This window comes from Thermobia domestica, chromosome 12 (assembly GCF_964235325.1).
Source record: "Thermobia domestica chromosome 12, izTheDome1.hap1.1, whole genome shotgun sequence".
NCBI lineage: Eukaryota > Metazoa > Arthropoda > Insecta > Zygentoma > Lepismatidae > Thermobia > Thermobia domestica.
This window is the reverse complement of record NC_137465.1, coordinates 128,818,963-128,839,820: the sequence shown is the minus strand read 5'-3', so window position 1 is coordinate 128,839,820 and position 20,858 is coordinate 128,818,963. Positions and strand designations below refer to the sequence as shown.

General features: G+C 38.8%; 1 protein-coding gene across 2 annotated transcripts in view; it reads left to right on the top strand.

The window, feature by feature from the left end:
- Smg5 (Smg5 nonsense mediated mRNA decay factor) overlaps positions 1-20,858 on the top strand; it is a 153,223-nt gene that overhangs the window by 107,679 nt on the left and 24,686 nt on the right. For both annotated transcript variants that reach the window (XM_081734090.1, XM_081734091.1), the window contains exons 12-13: positions 16,543-16,750; positions 18,576-18,747. In XM_081734090.1, the coding sequence (XP_081590216.1) occupies positions 16,543-16,750; positions 18,576-18,747 (380 nt within the window). The remainder of the gene's footprint in view (positions 1-16,542; positions 16,751-18,575; positions 18,748-20,858) is intronic.

The window sequence follows — 20,858 nt, the reverse complement described above, 5'->3', positions numbered from 1 at the left end:
GGAACAGGTTCAAGATTAGACCTGACCACAAGAAAACCAAACACAATGTTTATGTTTTGGGTGACCCTGTGACAAAAGAAGAGAAATGTAGGAGAAACGCCTACCTGATCAAACGATACAAGGCAAGGACACCGCAGGAAGTCTGAAACAGGTAGTGCGGTTAACAATACGAACTCGAAAAAAAAAAAAGAAAGAAAAGAAGAAAAATGTATTTACGTTCAGACTCAGATAGCTCTGTTAGTATACATTTAACTATTTAGAGGTTAGATTTGTTTATAGCGACAATTACTTGTATTTGTTTATAGCAATAATTACTTGTATATATATGTAGAGATATCAGATTATTTAATATGTAGAGGTGTTGAAATTTTAAATGTACTTAGGAATACATTAAAAATTTCAAAGGGGGATGTTATAGGAGGCACACATATAGCTATGTTTTATTTAAAATTTTTATGTTAATTTCACCCGAAATTTTTGCATAATATTAGAATAATTTACATATCTATAGGTTAATTAAGAATATATATGTAATGTTAGGTTAATTAGTATATAAAATAGGTGAATTAAACATTTTTATTTGGAATATAAAAATATATGTAGGAAAGAAAACTTAACTTGGAAAGGCTCCACTGAGGTTAAAAAAAAAAAAGAAAGAAAGAAGAAAATGTTCTGTAGCAGTTAAAAGCTGCGTACATGCACACAGTATTGCTATGTAAGGTTAAAGAAGAATTGTGGTATGAGAGAAATTTTAGCTAGGTCATATATTTAAATCATACTTCTAACTTAGTTAGGTAGAAGTGAGCAAAGTTGCTAACGTTGCTGCAGATAGTGGCCTGGCGACATAGATCCTATCCCATTACCTTTGTATATTTCTGCTCAGATATTTTAGCAAGTGGGTTAGAATTCTTGGGAACAATAAGGCGTTAGATTTTCTTCAAGTGACCATTTTTGACACTAGAAACTTCGAAAGCGTCAGTTGGATCCCGCCAGAAAACTATCCTATATTTTTTTCTTCAAAGCGCGGTTTCGACAAGGAAGAGCTTCTGCTCTTCCTGCGAGTGGGTTTTCCCCCCATTGAAAATTATGAATGCAGTCATATCTTAGCATTATTACATATTTAGAATTGTAGAAATGTAAGATAAGATGTAATTTTGGTCAGAAAAGATTTTTCGTTGTTACCTTAACTTTAAAACAAAAGCTTATTACTTTACTGTGCTTGGTGTTGACATTGCTGTAATTGAGACGACAGCGATACGCAGTACCGTGAATGTCATAGCAGCCGATATGTGTATCTTTATTGATTATTAATTCTAAATTGAATGTCACTGCTGGAATCCTATGTAAATATAATCAGAGGAATATTAGGTACAATGTAATATAGAATATATTGTTGATTCATGATAATTATTGTGAAAAAAAAGTGAAAAACCATGAACAAATGTGTGTGTGGAGGTTGCGAGAGATCACCGCTAGAGTACTCTGGCGATGTAAACAAACGCACATGGACTGGTTCGGCAAGGAAGATTGTTTACAAAGAAAATGTACAGTGACGCCGGGGAAAACAATACGAAAACAAGTATTCAACATTTGAATAACAAAGTGTGATACACCGTTTTAAAGCTTAGTATTTCCTCTATCCAGTGGTCAAACTCAATACAGATGACAAGCAATAATAATCTAAGAATAAATGAAAGATTACATGAAAGTGTACTACCCAGACATTTTGGCGACAAAACCATTAGGGTCCGCGAAAAGGGACTATACATTGAATTTTGGGTAGGTCAGGAGCGAGCCTTTGAAAATCGTGTTGTTTCCTCTGAAAGAAAACTGTTTGACAGGGAAGGAGCAAGTTAGTTGGTGTTAAGACGCGATATACAGAGGTCATCCTCTGTGACAGTTAGTGCAAGACTCATCGTGACAATGGTCTGTTTTGTGAGATAGGCACATTTTAAATAGCTGAATTGCGACGTTACTCGAGATTGAGTTTTTTTTCTTTCTTTCGTCTCAATCTGAAATATCAACTCTAGTAAGTCTTTCTCAGAACTTTACGTCATCTCAGAACTTAACTGTGCTTTACGGGAAACACATGTTGCGAGACGAGATGTTAAAAAAAAAAGAGGAGAGTTTGAATATTTTTTTTTTAAAGCAGAGACTGAGTCTTAAATCTGCAGCTAGGACAATGACTACTAGCGTATAACTCTCGTATGTAGTTTGCCGTGTGATATATATATAAAATTCGAAAGATAAAATTTAAAGTGCGTAATATGTGGCCAGTGTAGTGAGAACTTTGAAACTGGACCGTAGAATCAGTACATTTCCAGACTTTTGAGGCAATACAGATGAAAATTATCCAGTAACACTGCATGAACCAGATGTCTTCAAATGGATCCAGAGATACTAAGAGAGAGACACCAGTGCAGCGGACAAACAACCAGAGCAGCGCCCAGTAGCAGCAATTGTTATCATCTAGGAGGTTCCAGGATGCCGAGCGAACTTCAGTGAGAAGAGAGAGGACAGAAAGAAGAAGACAATGAAGAACGCATCAAAACTATACGTGCACGAACTATGAACAGAAATGTATAATGGCCAAATTTTCATAAAAAAATAATAATCATTATTTTTTTTTATCGACCGGTCACTTCGATTTAATATTCGTGTGAATATAAAATATTTTTTTTTATATGTGTGTGTGAATATCAGTGTTGAAAATCTGTATGATTTCTGTGGAGGAGAGGAGTGTTTTTTTAATTTTTATCAACATTAAAAATTCGACAAAATAACAGGGAAGTCTTTCTTGTATGGATTCCAGACATCAATTAAGGTATGTGGAAAATTTCGCATATGTTTTCTTTTACAGCATGGCAAGAACACGTACAGAGATGGGTGTATGGTTGTAACCTGACCATTTCAATGGAGCATCTGAGTTGAAGTAAAGCCACTGATTACCTGAGTTAAAGAGTATTTTGTATATTTCAAATCACTTAATTTTTTTTTGAAAAAAAAAAAGCTCTACCGAATATTTCTTTTATATCTTTAATCTTTTAACTAATCACAAGTAATTCATATAATTCATTTACATAACTTCTGTTAATCACTTAATTTAAATACTTTTTGGGACTGTCCATTCAGGGCACTCCACCATTGTGGTGCAAATATTTAAGTATTTTAATTTTGAAATCTGGCTATGTCCAACATGTTCACTTTAGCCCACCACAGACAGATGGGTCCGATTCATGACAGATGAAACAATGTTCCACCAAGTAACAAAAAAGTCGTTGACAAACCATCAATATTTTGAACAAAATGGAGATGGCGAAGGATTGTTGGTATGTTGTGCGTGGTTGCATAACTACACTAGGAACTGGATGTAGTGGATAAATTGAAATTAAATAAAATCATTATATGCATGACCCACAATCATGACCTGTGTGTTAAAGGAAGCAAATATTAATAATACATAATGATTTTGGAAGAATTGATCCAGTGAGTATTTTCGATAAAATGGGAGTATCCCGGAAAAAAAGAAAGAAAGAAAGAAAAGAACATAAGAATCAATGTTCTTCATCATAAACTCCCTTAGTCGTAGATCTAAAGTGAGACCACTTCCCATATAAGTGCACACTACCACTTGTCATGTACGGAGTTGGCATGTACTCCTTTTTCCCCTCCCACGTAGCGAACAATAGAGTGTTGACATCGTATAGAGGTGATGACACACAAAAGCAACAATACTGGTTATGTAACAAAAAGAGGGAAAGTCGTGTTAAGAAGATACGATATCAAGGAAGAGTTGGTAACTTTTCCTCTCAAATTTGTTTGAAGCAAATTAACATTCTACATTGTTGCCTCTTAGACTAAAAGAGGTATATGATTTAAAGAAATATGAAAAGAGTTGAGGGAATGAAAATATGCTATACAATGGGAGAACCGGAAACACATGTGCACTTCTGGAAATACACCTGCTCATTGCGATGACCAATGTGGAAAATTTCTTAGCCATGCGGGTCACGTTGTAGGTAGTGATAGAAAAATAGGACATATGATATTGCCGGGCAGTCACAATGTTGAAAGTGCCATTGAATGGATCAGGAGCATGCGAACATGTGTGGGAATAATGACATAATCTACGCTGAAATTAATCCCTTCCCTTCAACTTCACCTTCTCTCTGTAATGTATGAATATGTGAGATTATCACAGGAACTGCGAAAATAAATTGCGAGTAAATTGAAAACTCGTTGTTTATTGGTGCACTCTCATTGGCCACAATGGATGAATGATACCATGTGCCACCTCAACTCTTTTCATATTTCTTTAATCATCTGCCTCCTTAGCGTGAGAAGAAACATTGTCATGTTAATTTGTTTCAAACAAATTTGAGAGGATAAGTTACCAACTCTTGCTTTTATGTGTCATCAACTTCCATACATTGCCGACAATCTGTTGTTCTCTACGTTGGAGGGGGAAAAGGGGTATATGGTAACTCAGTGGTAGTGTGCGCTTATATGGCAAGGGATCCCACTTTAGATGAAGGATGAAGTGAGTTTGCAATGAAGAACATTGTATCTTACGAGGACCATGCCGAAAGTTTTTAGCAGCTCAATAATCTAACATCACAGCAACATTTTGTTTATTGCATTCGACACTCTGATATTTTGTGACTTTCAGCCATCAATGGCAATAATTAGTCTGTGATAGCATGGTCAGAGATAAGAGAGATAAGGAAAAAGGTGAAAGATGATCCCCATGTATCTTTCCTGGAGATCGAAGCGACTCTCAACATCGGATCAACAGCAGCGCAGTCAATTATGCATGAACACTTGGGTCTCAGGAAAAGATGTTCTCGTTGGGTCCCCCATTTACACACGGAAAGGGAAAAAAAAAGGGTAGGGTGGATTTGTGTGAATTTATGTTGAATAAATTCAACCAAGGGGTAAATCGTGATGTTTACAACATCGTCACGGGTGACGAAACGTGGATTTATCATTATGATACACTTACCAAGCAGCAGTCGGAAGTGTGGTGCTTTGAGAATGGAGATCCCCCAACCAAAGTGAAGAGACCTCGGAGTGTTGGAAAGAAAATGGTTGCGTCTTTTTCTCACGGAAGGGACATGTTGCGATTGTTGTACTTGAAATCGGCGTACGATGAATGCTGAGTGATACTCAACAGTTTGTCTTCCCACTGTGTTCAAGAAATGGAAGGCCCAACATCCAAGATCAAAACTCGGCCATCTTCTGTTGCATCATGACAATGCAAGTGCCCACAGTGCTGCAAGAACTGTAGACTTTTTGAACCAGGAAGGAGTCAGAGTGCTGCCACATCCACATTATTCGCCAGACTTGGCCTTGTGCGATTGTTTCCCAAAGTGAAGGAACATTTGCGTGGACGTCGCTTTTCATCGGATGATGATGCGATTGGTGCTTATTTGGAGTCTGTGGACAATATAGACGAAAGTGCATGGAATGAACAGTTTTCTAAGTAGTTTGAAAGGATGCAACAGTGTATTCGTGTCCGTGGAGAGTACTTTGAAAAACTGTAAATGTTTTGTTCCAGTTCGATGCTTCTTGTGGTAGAGCTAAAATCTTTCGGCACGGCCCGTGTATGTTCTCATTTTCGTTTTTTTTTTTTTTTTTATTTGTTGGGATACTCCCATTTTTTCGAAAATCCTGATTGGATCAATTCTTCCAAAATCATTGCGTATTATTAACGCCTGTCTCCTTTAACACGCAGGTCATGATTGTGCGTCATGCATGTAATGAGATTTTATTTGATTTCTATTCGTCCAATACTTTTAGTTCCTAGTGTATTTATGTAACCGCACACAACCACCAAAAATCCTTCGCTATCTTGATTTTGTTCAAAATATTGATGGTTTGTCAACGACTTTTTGTTACTTAGTGGGACGTTGTTCCATATGTCATGAATCGGACCCATCTGTCCTAACGGAATATCCGAGACTTTTCACTTCCTGTGGGGAAATCCTTTGCGCCGCCCCTGAAAAATTCAGATTCATACATTTTTGGGTAGAGCAGATTACAAGTCTAAGACGAAAACATGCCGCCTCAGCTCAATAGGTAATAGTTTTGGAGATATTCGCCCTCAAAATTCATTTTTCCACGGGTTTGGACTGTCCTAGCTCTGAAAGTATGCACTGTTGACCACGGGTCCATATGAACTTTTTCCTTATTTTGATGTGAGGAATCACTTATTTCAGTTTGTCGGTCTAGTTCATTAACACCCTGTATATACGAGGTATGGCACAAAAAAGAATGTGTGTGTAGCTTGAAAAAAGAGTGGAGCTGGCAACAACTGTTTTGGTGACGTCATCTCACACACACGTCCTCTGTTCATGCGGTCAGTTTCGACTTAACCGATCACGCCAGTTGGGAGTACTGTGTCATTGAGTAAACACGTGCAACTGCATTCTGCCGGAAAAAATGTCTAATGTGGGTTCCCAGAGTGGATTCCCAATTTGGGATTGAGTGCGTTTCCAGCGGTCAGACTGTTAATCAACACTACTACATTGAAGCACTAAAAAGACTTCGTGAAAAAAATTAGGAAAAAAGGCCACAGTTGTGGAGTGATGGATGGCTGTTGCACCAGAACAATGCACCCGCTTACATGGCCCTATCTGTCAAGCAGTTTCTGACCAGCAAAACAGTACTGTGATGAGACATCCTCCTTATTCACCTTATTTGGCTCCATGCGATTTTTGTTGTTTCCTAAAGTTAAATGTTGCTTAAAGGGAACCCATTTTACCTCTCTTGAAGAGGTTCAGGCAAAAGCGGAGAATTTCCCTAAAGCCTTCCATAAACCTCGTTCCAGAACTGTTACCAGCAATAGCAAGCACCGAATGTAGAAGTGTGTGAATGCTGAAGGGGACTACTTTGAAGGTGACAATGTTACAAAGAATTGATTCTGTAAGTACAATGATTTATTAGACTTGTCTTTTGTGTCTGTGTGTTAGCGATTTCCATATCTCTGATTTAGTACTAAATGGTAGCACCTGTTGGCAATCCTGGCTCAAAGTTGAAATGTATGAGCACGCGTCATTGTTCCTTGTTGACTTAGGCTTCAATATAAATAGACTATTAGGTTCAAACTGGGTCACACAATCGATGTATGGGAAGGTGGCTGTTCGTACTGCAAAATTGGTGGTAAATACATAGCATTTCACCACGACAGTCATGGATGTGTAGGGACAGTGAACCACGTAATTGTTATCATGGGGTGACGTTTGACATGTCCACATGACCATTATGGACTGTACAGTAGCTTTCCAGATGCGAGTTCGCTCAACACTGAAGCACAGTAAGAGATGTGAACTATTTTACTTCGACGGAGTCTGCTGAACGTTGGATGCTTCAAGTAGCTTCCTTTAACTCAGAACCATCAACGCCTTAGGCTGCAATGAGCCCATGAACAATCACTGATGTGCTATGTATCAGCAAGTCATGTTTTCGAACGTGTTCCGTGTCAACCTGTCCTAGAGTGATGGTCATATACGCGTTAGCCGCTATCGTGTCAGTCATGGTAACCTTCCATCATACATTGACGAATCATAGGAGACAACAACAGAGTAATGGTGTGGAACATTCTACCTCGGTTACTACGAATTTAGTGCAGCCTCACAAGTGACCGCTAGCTCAGGAAAGTTTAGAGGCCAATGTCATTTCCTTCCTTCACACAACTCCGGACGCCATATTTCAGCAGGACAGTGTCCGGTCACAGGTATCCCGGAATGTGCAAGTTGCTTATGTGGAACAAGTACTCTGCTTTCCGTGTCTGTACGGTCGCCTGTCATGTCGCCCATTGGATATATGTGAGATACGGTTGGTTGGCTCCTAGTTCGGCATAGACCTTTACTGAACATTGTCGATGTCATATGGATTCATGCACAAGGAGTGTGGCAGGCGGTTTTACAGGAACATACCCAACACTTACTTGATGCCACATTGTGCAGAGCACATGGAGGCTTCATGTTATACTTATTTACCAAGGTTAGAGGTGTTTATGTTGTACAATTATGAAATTGTAATAATTTCTGTATAGTCATTTAATGAATCTGTGATATACAAGGACTGAATAAAAAGAAATGGCAATTTTGTTATAATTCGTACCTGGCTTTATGTACAGAACACCTGCGTTCAATGTAATTATGTTCCATCTCTATCATCTTCTGCCGCACGTGTGGGAGGCGTTGATGTCCATCAGGGCACGGATGATGGCTTCTCTTGTGTCGTAGTGCTTCCTTCATTTTGGCCACAAAAAAAGTCACGAAGTCCCTGAAAATATTTTCATGCCGTCGCTCGCGTGCCATCAATCTTGATCCATGCACGTTGTTCGTCTTTCCAAAACATATTCTTATGGCTCTTCTATTCTTTACTTTACGACACTACTGCTTGTGACTAAATAACAAAGTCGTTTTCCACTCGCCACACTTCATCACCTCATATCCTTTTATCAGCTCTTACTGTGCTGAGACACAGCCCTCTGACGTGAGAACAGTGATTTCGGTCCAACCACACGTCTTGTAATTTTTACAAATACCGAAGTATGTTACGTCAGTTCCTAACGAGATTTTCTCCAAAGTAATACTGAATATAGAATCGATGTTACTTATTGGTTGGCCCTAGATTAAATGAAATATGGTGACTGGGTGCTAATTAAGATGACGCATTTGTCCATCGAGAGCAATGACCAGTAAGATAGAGCACTTTCAGTTAGGTGATGGAGTCAGTACTTCATTATTATTTCTGCCTTTCCAGATGCGAGTTCGCTACCTCTTAATTTAAGTAACTTTTCAGTTTTCTCATGATGCTCCGAACAATACTGAGAATTTTGTGTCCCCTGTCCGCTTCTCTGTTATTAAGTGAATTACTAATAAAGCTGAGTATTAAAACCATACTTGATACTGTGTAAAATATTAGTATAATTATTATTTATACTATTACAACGTAATAATACTCAATTAACTGGTATATGTAATAGTTACATTTTTAAAACTTATGTGTATGTGGTCTCAAAAGACATGGAAATACATTTTCTCGTTGTTATTATTATTTCTTATGGTACTTTACATACTTTACATATCAGCGTTTTATCCATTTAGAGCTTCAAATAGCAAACGAAGTTCTTTTTCTTTCCATTGAAAAAAAAAAAACTGAGTTAGGAAAAAAACTTAACACGCAAGTGGCTCCCACGTTGCGTACATTCACAAACACATTTCTGTGTCTAAATGCAAACAAGAACTGGCGTGCAAGAGTAAGAGGCAACAATTGCAGCCTCACTCATGGTCGGCCTCCCTGACGTCCACTGACAGAAAAGAGAAAGGAGTAGATACGAAAAAAAGGGACCGGCAGCAAGCACAATGCATTATTCATTTGCAACAAAAGCCTCCCCCAGCAGCGGACACACACACGCTCATATGTTCTACATCTCTCGCTTTCTCTTTCTCACACAAGCGTATACACACACTTCTAGGGAGCCCCCATAGAAAAACGCATGCATTATTAATTCGGAGAGCCTCGCCGTTCCGGTATGAGAACATTCCATTAACTGATTACGTGTGAGTACTGCCAACACACTAGGCCCGTTAATAAACGGAAGAGAGGCCGAGAGAAAAAGAAACCGCAATTACAGTAGCAGGGCCTCTTTTCACCTCTGCTCTCAATATGCAGACTGAAGCACACGTCTGCTCCACTGTATGAATGATCAAATACCGACTTTCTCATCGCAACCATTTCGTCTCTCTCTCTCTCTCGCACGCGCGCGCGCATACGAAAATATTCTCCCACACCCCGTGTACGCACATACGTACATACACATACAAGTACATAACTATGAATTCTCAATATGCACATGAGAAGGGGAGGTATACGAAAAGAATCAGTTACATGTAGCAGACAAGATGAAAAAAAAAAACACTTTTTTTTTTTTGTTTTAGATACAACTCGCCTTTTGTGTATGGATTTTTTGTCCGTAGATATTCTAATGTTTCATGTTAAGTGACTATCCTACGGTGAACTCAATAACGAAAGTGTTGACAGGCCATGTCAGGAATTTCTATATTTTTGTGTTCACATTACGCATTAATGGTCCCTTGCTTATAAATAAATTGAATGTACTGGATCATGTTTTTATAGTTCTGTTGACACAGGAAACTCGATTTTTTTCTTTTAATTTGTTAATTCGAAATTCATGATTCGGTAGAACATACGCATTCAGTATTCGTTATGAAAGAAAGGTATATCTTCTTATTCATATGTTGAACGTAAATGTTGACTGATTGAAGCTATAGGGTATATATTACATAAATATCAGTAGACTAACTTTGTACCACGGGGAATATCCTAGTATTTATATATTATTTTGTTGCTCTTTTGGCAACATCCGTTAAATGGACTGCTAGAGTAAGGCAATGGTCCAGCAGCACGCCTAGATAGTTGGCTTTCTTTTGTGGTTAGAGCATTGTTGCGTGGAAAGTGAGTTGCAGGGGCAATCTTTCGTGTTCTTATTAATTCACTGAAGCCGTGTTCTTGGCATTGATTTTTATCGTCCAGGAGAGTGTCGAATTTTCGATTTGGGAGATATGGTACCTCAGATACACCATTACATAGTGATGATTATTGTGTTCGGCAAAGATGACTGTGTCGTCTTAGAAGGTGGTGAGTATGATGTTGAGGGTGGTGGGGATATCTGCTGTGTATATGAAACTAGGAGAAGGGAATGGCAAGATCCTTGCTGGACTCTTACCTGGATCTGCCGTGGTTCGGTAAGATGGCTATCTTAAACTCTGAAGGATCTGTTGCCTAGCCATGACGGGCAAGCTTAGTCTGGTAAAAGAGGCAATTCGCCTCCACTAGCATGTGTGCCAAACTATGTTAAAGGCTTTTTAAGTATCTAGGAACACCTCGATATGTGTCCTTCGGTGTTAAATCGGTAGGTGATATGCTCCACCACTCTGATTAGCTTCAGATTGGTACTGTGCTCTTTCCCAAAGCTATGTTGATGCGCGGGAATGTTTTTTTTTTTCAGCTGACTTAGAAGGTGGCTCTGCAGGAAGCATTGTACAACCTTTCTCAGGTAGGCTGTGATTGGTCTGTAACTAGTTAGCTCGGTTCTACGTTTTCCTTGCTTTAGGACCAGGATGATGTGGATATTCTTCCAGGCTGAAGGAATGTATCTTTGAGAGTTGCATTTGACAGAGGGCAAAAGGTGCTGGGAGCTGTTTCAGTGCCAACGATGAAAGATTATTTGATTCTGCAGTTCAGTGTGAAGTGATCTCGCGAGGTGTGCAGAAATCCGTTGGGAACAGGAATTCTTGGTGTAAACTTCTAAGTCTTCTATGTACTAGTGCCTGGATATTTGCACCGGTAGGGATGATGATCTCTTGAAAAGTGTTCTGCAGATGGTCTGAAAGGAAGTTCGCCTTTTTTTGCGTTGAATATTATGCTATTGGCACTTCGGAGTGGTTGTATAGGTTGTGTTTTTGTTTGACCCTTGAGACTTCTGATGAGTTTTCGGAAGTCTTGAGATAGCGCTTTCAACTCCTAAAGCTTCTTGTTCCATTTCTGGAGCTGGATTCCTTAAAGCTGCTTCTTCATCCCGGTTGTGAGGCAGTTCATAGTTTTGTATTGTGGTGGTGGTTGTTTTGCTACTTCTTCTGGGCATATCTTTTCAGATAATGTTCTTAAGCTTGTGCATCTACTTGCTGATGTTGCTAGATTTTCTCGATTAATGTCGACAGTTTTAATGCTGTTTGATCTTCGGAATCAGCCAGACAAATACTTTGTATATCGATTTCTGCTGGTGTTCCCACTAGTAGGCGTGGGTCCACTAATTCTGCCAAGATTTGTCGATAAATTGCTTCACTGGTACATTTTGTCTGGTGAATGTAACTAGGGTGTGGTCTGACTGTGGGGCCGTAATACCATGTGAGCCGCAAGCTACGGCTGTACTGATCGATAGGGCCATATCTAGAACATTTGGAAAGCCTCCGTTTCTGGGTAAATGAGTCTTCTGTCGTAACTGTTGGCAGGTAGTCTAGGTGACGCGGTGTTTGATGTACCATTCAACAGCTGTGGGTGGACATTCTGGAGTTCTATGTCGGGTACAGTTAATGTTCCATCCCGTGAAGAATCTACGCCCCAGACGTTGGAGACTGACAAGATCTAGTGAATTGATTGGATTACCTGGTCGTCAGTATGCAGTTCTGAGATGTGGTGATCCGTTCGGTGAATGGCTATCCCTATCGCTTCAATGAATTGCGTGGCTGGAAGAGGTAGTGGCCGTTCTTGTTATTACGATTGCTGTACATTCTTTGGGTCCAATATGGTTGTATCGTACGGCGGTGTTTTTCTGTATTTTCAGGATAATATGAGGCTTAAAACGGGTTTCGTTGAGCACAGTCATATTGATGTTTTCCATGACAGAAAATCCATGAGCCCTGTCGTTTAGTGTTGGATGCCGTCTGCATTCCAGATTGCAGTTCTGATGTTACAGCCGAGGATGGTTCTAGTCGGATCCATCATCGACAAGTATTGCTGTAACTCTAACAAGTCAAGGTTCTCTCCCAAGAATCGGGGATCCGGAAACTGCGCATATATTTAGATAAAGGGCCACGAAGGAATACTGGTGAAATATTCCGGGCCGACAGCAAAGGATAAATCCAATATGGCCGCCCGAAGGTCATGCAAATCGACTTTTGCAAGTAACCTCTCATCCACTTCCCATGGGCAGATTGACTTAATGTTTTGCAGATTGATATATGTATAAACACTACACATTTATTGGTTTGAAATTTCGCGGACGTTGACGTATTGAACCCAATATGTTAATGTGTCAACGACTCGTTTCTGGAAAACGAATTGTACTATGGAAGTACAGTATCACTAGACGTGTACGAAAAGCATTAAACGGTACAAAATATCGCCATCTGAAAACCAATATGGCCGAACAAAATCCTGAACCAAACAGCTCGTACTACAAAAACGAAATTTGGTGTAAGGGTCCATTACCACTAGTAGGCGAGAAAAATAATACAAATGGATTACAATTTCTCCATCGTGTATCCAATATAGCCGCGAAATACGCATATAAAATATACACTGTAAACAGTTGAGGTGGTTTCGCATGAAAATCACCTACAATTCACTGGAACAGATTTTGCAAGTGAAATGCCAGTAAGTTAAAAACGTTACCAGTGCTTGTGTTATCTGTTTGAAGTGTTACACGCAAATATATACTGTTCATTTGGGAAGGTCTAGAGCGCAATTGGAAGGTCTAGAACGGTTTTCGTACACGTTTAGTGATACTGTACTTCCATAGTACAATTCGTTTTCCAGACACGAGTCGTTGACACATTGACATTTTGATCGGCCATATTGGGTTCAATACTTCAACGTCCGCGAAATTTCAAAGCAATAGATGTGTAGTGTTCATACATACATCAATCTGCAAAACATTAAGTCAATCTGCCCATGGGAAGTGGTTGAGTTGATTTTGAGTTTAACGTCCCGTTCAGCAGCAAGGTATATGAGACGTGGACCTACTGATTAACGTGGAATCCGAACCACATGAGCTCCCGCCGGGAATCGAACCCGGGTCTTCCACGCCAAAGGCGCGTAAGCTAACCGCTTAGCCACGAAGGAGCTCCCCATGGGAATTGGATGAGAGGTTGCTTGTAAAAGTCGAGTGGCATGACCTTCGGGCGGCCATACTGAATTTATCCGTTGCTGTGTATTCCTTCGTGGCCCTCCTCTATCTAAACATAGGCGCAGTTTCCGGATCCCCGATTCTTGGGAGAGAATCTTTACTTGTAAGAGCGTTTTAAGTTTTGATACCGGATTAGAAGCTGCGATGCTCTTGCAAAGTCAGTTATCTTGATGAGTATTGACTAGGTTGAGACCGTACAAGAGTTGTAGGAATTCTTTGATCGTGGATGCAATTGTGTTGTTGAACATTTGAGTGATTTCACTTTCTTTTGCTGATTTTGCTGATGCCTTTCACTTTCCAGCCGTGGTGTAAGTTGGTGTGTTTGCTGTAGTTAATGTTAGCTTGGTGACTGGTTTGGCTGCGGTTGGTTGTACTTTCATGGCTAGTATGCAGTACGTGCTGCTGTTTGGTTTGCTTCTTCCGAACTGGAAGCATATGGAGTCTTTGTTACAGTGGCTCATGATTTTGGTTTATCACTGGATATCTTATCTTGCTTGAGGTGGTAGCAGCCCTGACATGACAGTTTGCCGAATGGACACCTCTGCAGTTGACACAAGTTGCTCGAGTGTCTCATCTTCGGGCAGTCGTGTGTGAGATGTCTTCCACTGCATTTCACGCTGCAAATTGCAGCCGTGCATGTGATCTAAGAGTGCTCCATCCGTTGGTAGTGAAAGCACCGGAGAATTTTGTGGCCTCGGAAGTTTCGACATCTACTTTACAGTTCAGTATATAACCGATGTTCTGGTCTTCCCTAGAGCTGATACATTGTTGAATCGTTGTTAATGGGAATCCGAGTTTCGTCAGATACTCGTTGATGTCTTGAGGTGCCGTGTCGATTGAAGTTTCCGTAGCACGACTTTTAGGAGGCGAACTGTTTACGGAAGTTTCGACAAATAGAAAAGTTCTGAAGATTGCGATGATGAAATGGGTGATAACGCTAGAATGACGAGAGTGGAAGGAAACGAGAGAACTCCGAGGAAATCCACGCTCACAATGTTTGCCCACGACTAAGCACATTTGGTGAGAGCTGGGATCGTACCCGGAACCCTACGCTCCAGAGACGAACGCTCTATCTTCTAGCCATCGCATCCCCAATAGTTATGTTTGTTCCTAACACCTAGTATCTTAGATTTGTCATTTTATTGATGCTTACCTTTAATTTCTGTTTCATGTGCAGGAATGTTGTCAAGACTGCGTATATTAGACATATCAACTAAGCTGTTATATCAGAAGTAACTTCATGAATAAATATTTATGTAGACGCGGAAATATGCTGTATTTTTAAATTACCAATTAACTATGTGCGTGCTACTATTTGTGGATCATAATTTAGATTTATAGAGAATCGTAAATGAGCTAAAGCAACAATTTTAAACATTTGAGAAGTCAACAGTCTCAATCAGTAATCATTTCAGGGTGGCCCAAGGTAGATGGGAGGGAATGTCTGGGTCACATTTCTGATCGTGCTCAATGTGGAGTACAATTTTCACAGTACTACTTTTCACCCTCTGTGTATTCAAAGCCCTCTCCCTCCAAGATAAATCTGAAATCATCCCTCCCAACAATGTACCCCAAGCGTTAATATTTACCTTGAAGGAAAAAGGTGTAATTTCAGCATATATATATTAGAGCAGAAGACGAAAATATAAACTCTGAAAATTTAATTTCTGTCTAATAATATAAACAGCATAATTGAATAACTCACAGATATACAATTTAGTAACGATAATCAGTGCCTTAACTGGCATTTTTGTTTCCTGGAATATGCCATACCAATTGTTACCCATTTAGTTCCAGTAAGTTTTTATTGGAATACCGCTCTTAGACAAATTCGGAAGGTTTCTTTTTTTTTTTTTTTTTTTTTTTTTTTTTTTGTATATATTTAGGGAACCCGAAAATTATTCCTGCAGATGGGCCCACATGGTTAGCATTACGCCACTGCCATTAACTTATAGGATGAATATGTCCGTCTTTTGTAGTTTAATGGTTTTCTTATGCCTCAGAAGTTTTCATGAAAAAGTTTCGAAATGGTCTACTTAAGGGATTAGAAATCAAAATTCTGAGAGTGAGACTGGAGAAATAGAATACATAGCGCTTGGCAACTCTAAAAGGAAAATCAACCGGAACGGTCGAACTTTAATGATATCAGTCGTTAGTTCCCATTTTATTGTGTAGTTTCAGCAATTAGGCAGATTTTGTTATCGGCAAAACAAGATGTATAAAGGAGGTGACGTACGGGGATGCACTTTGTACTACTTGAGCATTTGTTTCATTGATACCAGAGGATTGTAAACACACATTTATATAGAGCACATAGTAGTTCCTGTTAATTCCGTGAACCACCTGTGTAGGACCGTAGTTTTCAGGCCAGGGCGTTTAAACTGATGTTTAGCATCTTCGTCGGTTTATACTGAAAGAAGGCGTTCATGTTTATTAGAACTTTTCTCTTTCATGTGATATAGGGAATCACCTACTGAATTTATATATAATAAAAGTGGATCGAGTCTTATGTCGCATAGTCGAAAGATCCTGCGTTCAAATACTACGGTTAGCCATCTTGGTATATATATATATATATATATATATATATATATATATAGCATCCAACTAGATATACTGGATGATACTTGTAAATATAAGCCCTGGGCAACTTTCTCCGATATTTTCCGCCCACATTCTTTTATTGTTGTTTCCAACTTAAAATTGCTTTGTAGCCGTTTCAGAGAATTTCTTAGACGAGTAGGTAACATGGTGTATTGTTATGTTTGTATATAAACTGCTATAAATCTCATAACTAATTACATTTTCTATATATTTTATAGACGGGTGACTCTCGTCGTCAACTGATGCAGCATATGGGTCAGCTATGGCTGCGTGCCGAAGTAAGAGACTTGGAAAGCAGGGTCAGACGTCGAGGTGCCAATTTCTCGCCATATCTTGTTGTGGACAGTGATGCTCTTATACACCATATTTCACTTGTAAAACAGTTAGTTGGCGCTCGAAAATTTATTGTCCTTATTCCTACCGTAGGTAAGTGTAGTAATTTTTTTTTTTTTTTTTTTTTTTGTGATGAAGTCAGTAAAATTCATTTTCTTGCTGTAGCAACAGGTAATAGACATATAGAGAATTTATATGGACGTAATTACGCACTTATATTGTACACACAAACATATATCAGTGAATACGCAGAAACTTACTATTGTATGAGCGGGGAGACTTCTACGGTTGCTTCCTAGATGATTAGTTTAATGTTAGGATATTAATACTATCTGATTTGTGTAAATTGAACACATGCGAAGATTTCTAAAACAGTCCATGAAGAGATGAAAAGATGAAAACAGTCCATGTCGCTAGTAGCTGTGCACACTCTGTGCATTAAACATACATGAAAATTTATGAATGGTGAACTCCGTGCATGTCGCTAGTAACTATGCACGTTTGAAAAAATATGCCTTATCTTGATTCTAATAAGTATGTTATGTATGTCTCTTCAGCACCGAGACCGTATGAGATGTGAACCAATGTTTCAGTTAGAATCTGAACCATCTAAACGCGTTGAAATTTCAGTGCTCTCCCACCAGGAAGCGAACCTGAATCTATGTGGACCAGAGTCACACGCGCTAGCCGCTAGACCAATGAAGAGGACTTTTATTTTAGGAAGAAATATTTGCATTTTCTTAGAGCAAATTGCCTGCTTGAACGGGTATTCTTTAAACATTTACTTTTACGTAATTACAGGACAGATTTAGAACATTTCATACATTTAAAAGAAATATCTTAAAATCACATTTTCTGTGAGCTACTAGATCTATTCAAATCGTTCTATTCATTTCGAAGATATTGTCAGAACAAAGTGGCGACTATGAATTTAAAGTCATCTAATAATCCAGAATTATTCCAATAATGAAAATCTACGTAATATAAACAGTTCATTCTCACAGGAAGATAAATATATTTGTCTGTATGAATCTTTAACCCTTAACGGTTCACTATCTTTTCTGTTTGTTTCCGGCATTGCTTGCAAAACAATATATCCACAGACTACCTTCCGCGTAAAATTTACCAGAGTTGTCACCAGGAGGTAATAGCTTCTCTGGATCGCTGAAAGTATGTACAACATAAACCACAAGGAACAATACCTAAAAATAATAGTCTCCAAACGTAATAGGCAAGATCAAAAAATGTGTAGCCAAATGGTTACGAAAACTCGTTAAGGGTTAATATCAGTGCTTACATGTATTTTAACGAGTAATTGATAGATTGTAATTTGTTTTCTTGAGCTTCACGTTGTTAAGTCTTAGGTTCATTTTTATTTAAAGATAGAAATTGACGCAGTTTAATCAAATTATTAAAAAGTTAAGTGGAATGCTTCGTTGATTGCATCTGTAAGTTTTGCTGTACAATTTCAGTCACTTCTTCTGGCCCTTGATCACCAGATTAAGTCACTCACATAAAAGATTGATCCACTTGCATAAACACAGTTGCACTTGTGGTGCAAGAGTTCTAAAATTGAAATAAAACCTATTGACCAACCGGTTGTAAATATAGAAGAAATCGTCACGGCGATTTCTTCATGAAGGAACTGAAGATTTAAAAAATCTTCCATATATGCTAATAGTGTAAGTGTCTTGTAGACACTAATAATGTGAAAGTCTATTTTAGATACTGCTGTTTTTTCTTGATGTAACAAACATGCTTAAGTTTAAATGTATGTGGAAAATTTAAATTAAGATTAGTAGTATAAGAAATTATACACTAAAACTCAAATTCATTGACAATTAATGTAAAAACATATGGTAAGTGACTGGTGAACTACTGAAAACATGCTGCTGAACTATTTTTCTTTTATGTTCAGTTGTTTCAGCGCTAGATGAGCTGAAAAGGGAAAGTGGTCGAGCAAGAGAAGCTATTCGATGGTTGGAAGCTCAGTTTCAAAGAGGCAATAGATTTTTGAGAGCACAACGAAGCCACGAAAGATTACCTCTTCCTTTAATAAAATATCCAAAGAAGAAGGACAAGGAAGCATGGTGAGTGATCTTGAGTTGCATGTATACAATAAAGGCAACTTCTTAAAATTTTGAACTAAAACCGGTCGTCTTGAGGGCCGGAAAGCAATAATACACTAAGAGTTTTCAAATTAGGGATTAAAACTCAAACGTGAGGACTGCAGTCTAATTACAGAATCTGTTGCACTTTCAAGAATGATTATTTGGGAATAATTTGTATTAGAGGAATGAAGTTGTGTATGATGGGGAATGGTATCACTCAAGTAATGGTTAGGGAAGAAGGCCATAATTGACATTATTACACCTCAGCTTACACTTTAACTTCTCTACTGTACTATTTAACATGCTAGTTATAAAAAAAAAATTAAAAAAATGTTGCAAGTACAAACACGCATGCTATTAATGTAAGTTTTTAAAAGGCTGTATTGTGCAGTTATAATTTAGAATAAAAGAACCAAAATATTTGACGACACCTAGGTAGTTGTTTTTAAACCCTTGAGAGACTTTCAAACTTACAGAACACTTTACAAATCCTGTCACAACTAAAACAGTTTAGGGGAAATAATAAATAAATAAACGTGGTCACCGCCGCAGTATTTGTAGGACTGTGTTAATCAGTTTGTGTCGCAGACCCGTCGAAACACTAAATATTTTTATGACCTTCAGGGTTCGCCAACTTCATATTTATGATGAAGTGGTCGTCGTAAGGGGGGTAGAAATAATATTTTCCAGGACATATCGGTGGTATGCTTAAAGAAGGTTCTAACGCATTGTTGTTCTTACGAAAATATAATTTCGTTTCAGTAAAATCCAGTCGTGATGAGAGAAATAGTCGACTTAAAAAAGGTGGTAGTTCAGGGAGATTTCATTGTATTTAATGCTATGTTTCGTGTTGCTTCAGTTAAAATTTAATAGTTTTGAAGCCTGTAACTTCTCTCTTTAAGATGAAATGGTCTTGCTCTGTATTTCGCCTGATCTTAGAGAATATAGAATCGAACAGGGTGGCCACTCACCTGGAAAACCGGGAAAAGTCAGGGAATTTTTTAATTCTGGAAAAGTCAGGGGATTTTGATGAAAAACATGGAATTTTTACTCGGGGGAAAATTTACGTCCTGCTGTATTCCTAGCCATTTAGCCGGTTTATTTATATACAAAATAGCTCCGGTCGCTGGGGGCTTCGCCCCCAGATTTCTCCTTCGTTCCAGGTTTCGTTTATCTAGCTCTGCTGGTTTGGGCTGCGCATACTTTCTTCATATTCTTTTGTCATTTAGTGCTGCCCATGAATTGAGCTGGAGCGAAATCGGGACCATTTTGTAATTAACACACTTGTTTAGTTCGATGGCTGCTTGATTTCCAGAATTCGCTCGGGGCTGCGCCCCTGCATCCCGTTTTCGTAGTCACGTGATTAATATAAAGGCTGAACGATAGTTGAGTATTTCTGCCGGAAGAGTTCCCAATGTTTGTCGAATTCCACAAAATGTGTGGAATTTTGGTTAATGCGTGTATTTCTATGTGGAATCAAAAACTGTGTGGATTTCACATGCATTTGTACTCAGTGGCGGCAGTAATTGCGACACACGATTAATTTGCTTTTTTTACAGATATTTGACCTTTTGACCACCAATTTGAAGTAATGGCATTCCCCTCCCCCTAGTTTTTACACCCAATTCCGCTACTGCATGTACTACTGTTCTAAAAAAAATCAGCTACAAACAAAATTTTCTGATTTCTTAAAAGCACATTTTAATAGTGCTCATTTACTTCAGTTCCGTTGTTTTGTTACACAATATTTCTCATCTATGTCGACCTGTTCCCCGGTTGCATAACCACCACACGCCACTGCTGGTACGACAAAACCTTTGGGACCTGGGCCTACCTAAAGTTGTTAATGCCGGCTTTCTAGACCGAAGTCCGCTACTTCTTAATACAGGTAGCTCCATAATTGTCCTCTCCATACTCTCTGGGCCAACACCATAACTTTTGAGTGTCCACAAGAAATCGAACCCGGAACTACGTGCATCGTACGCACACGCGCTAACCATCCGGTTCAGTATATATATATATATCGGCCATTCCACGTAAATATGAGCTTGAGGACAGAAAATTGTTTTAAATATATTTTGCTCGTTATT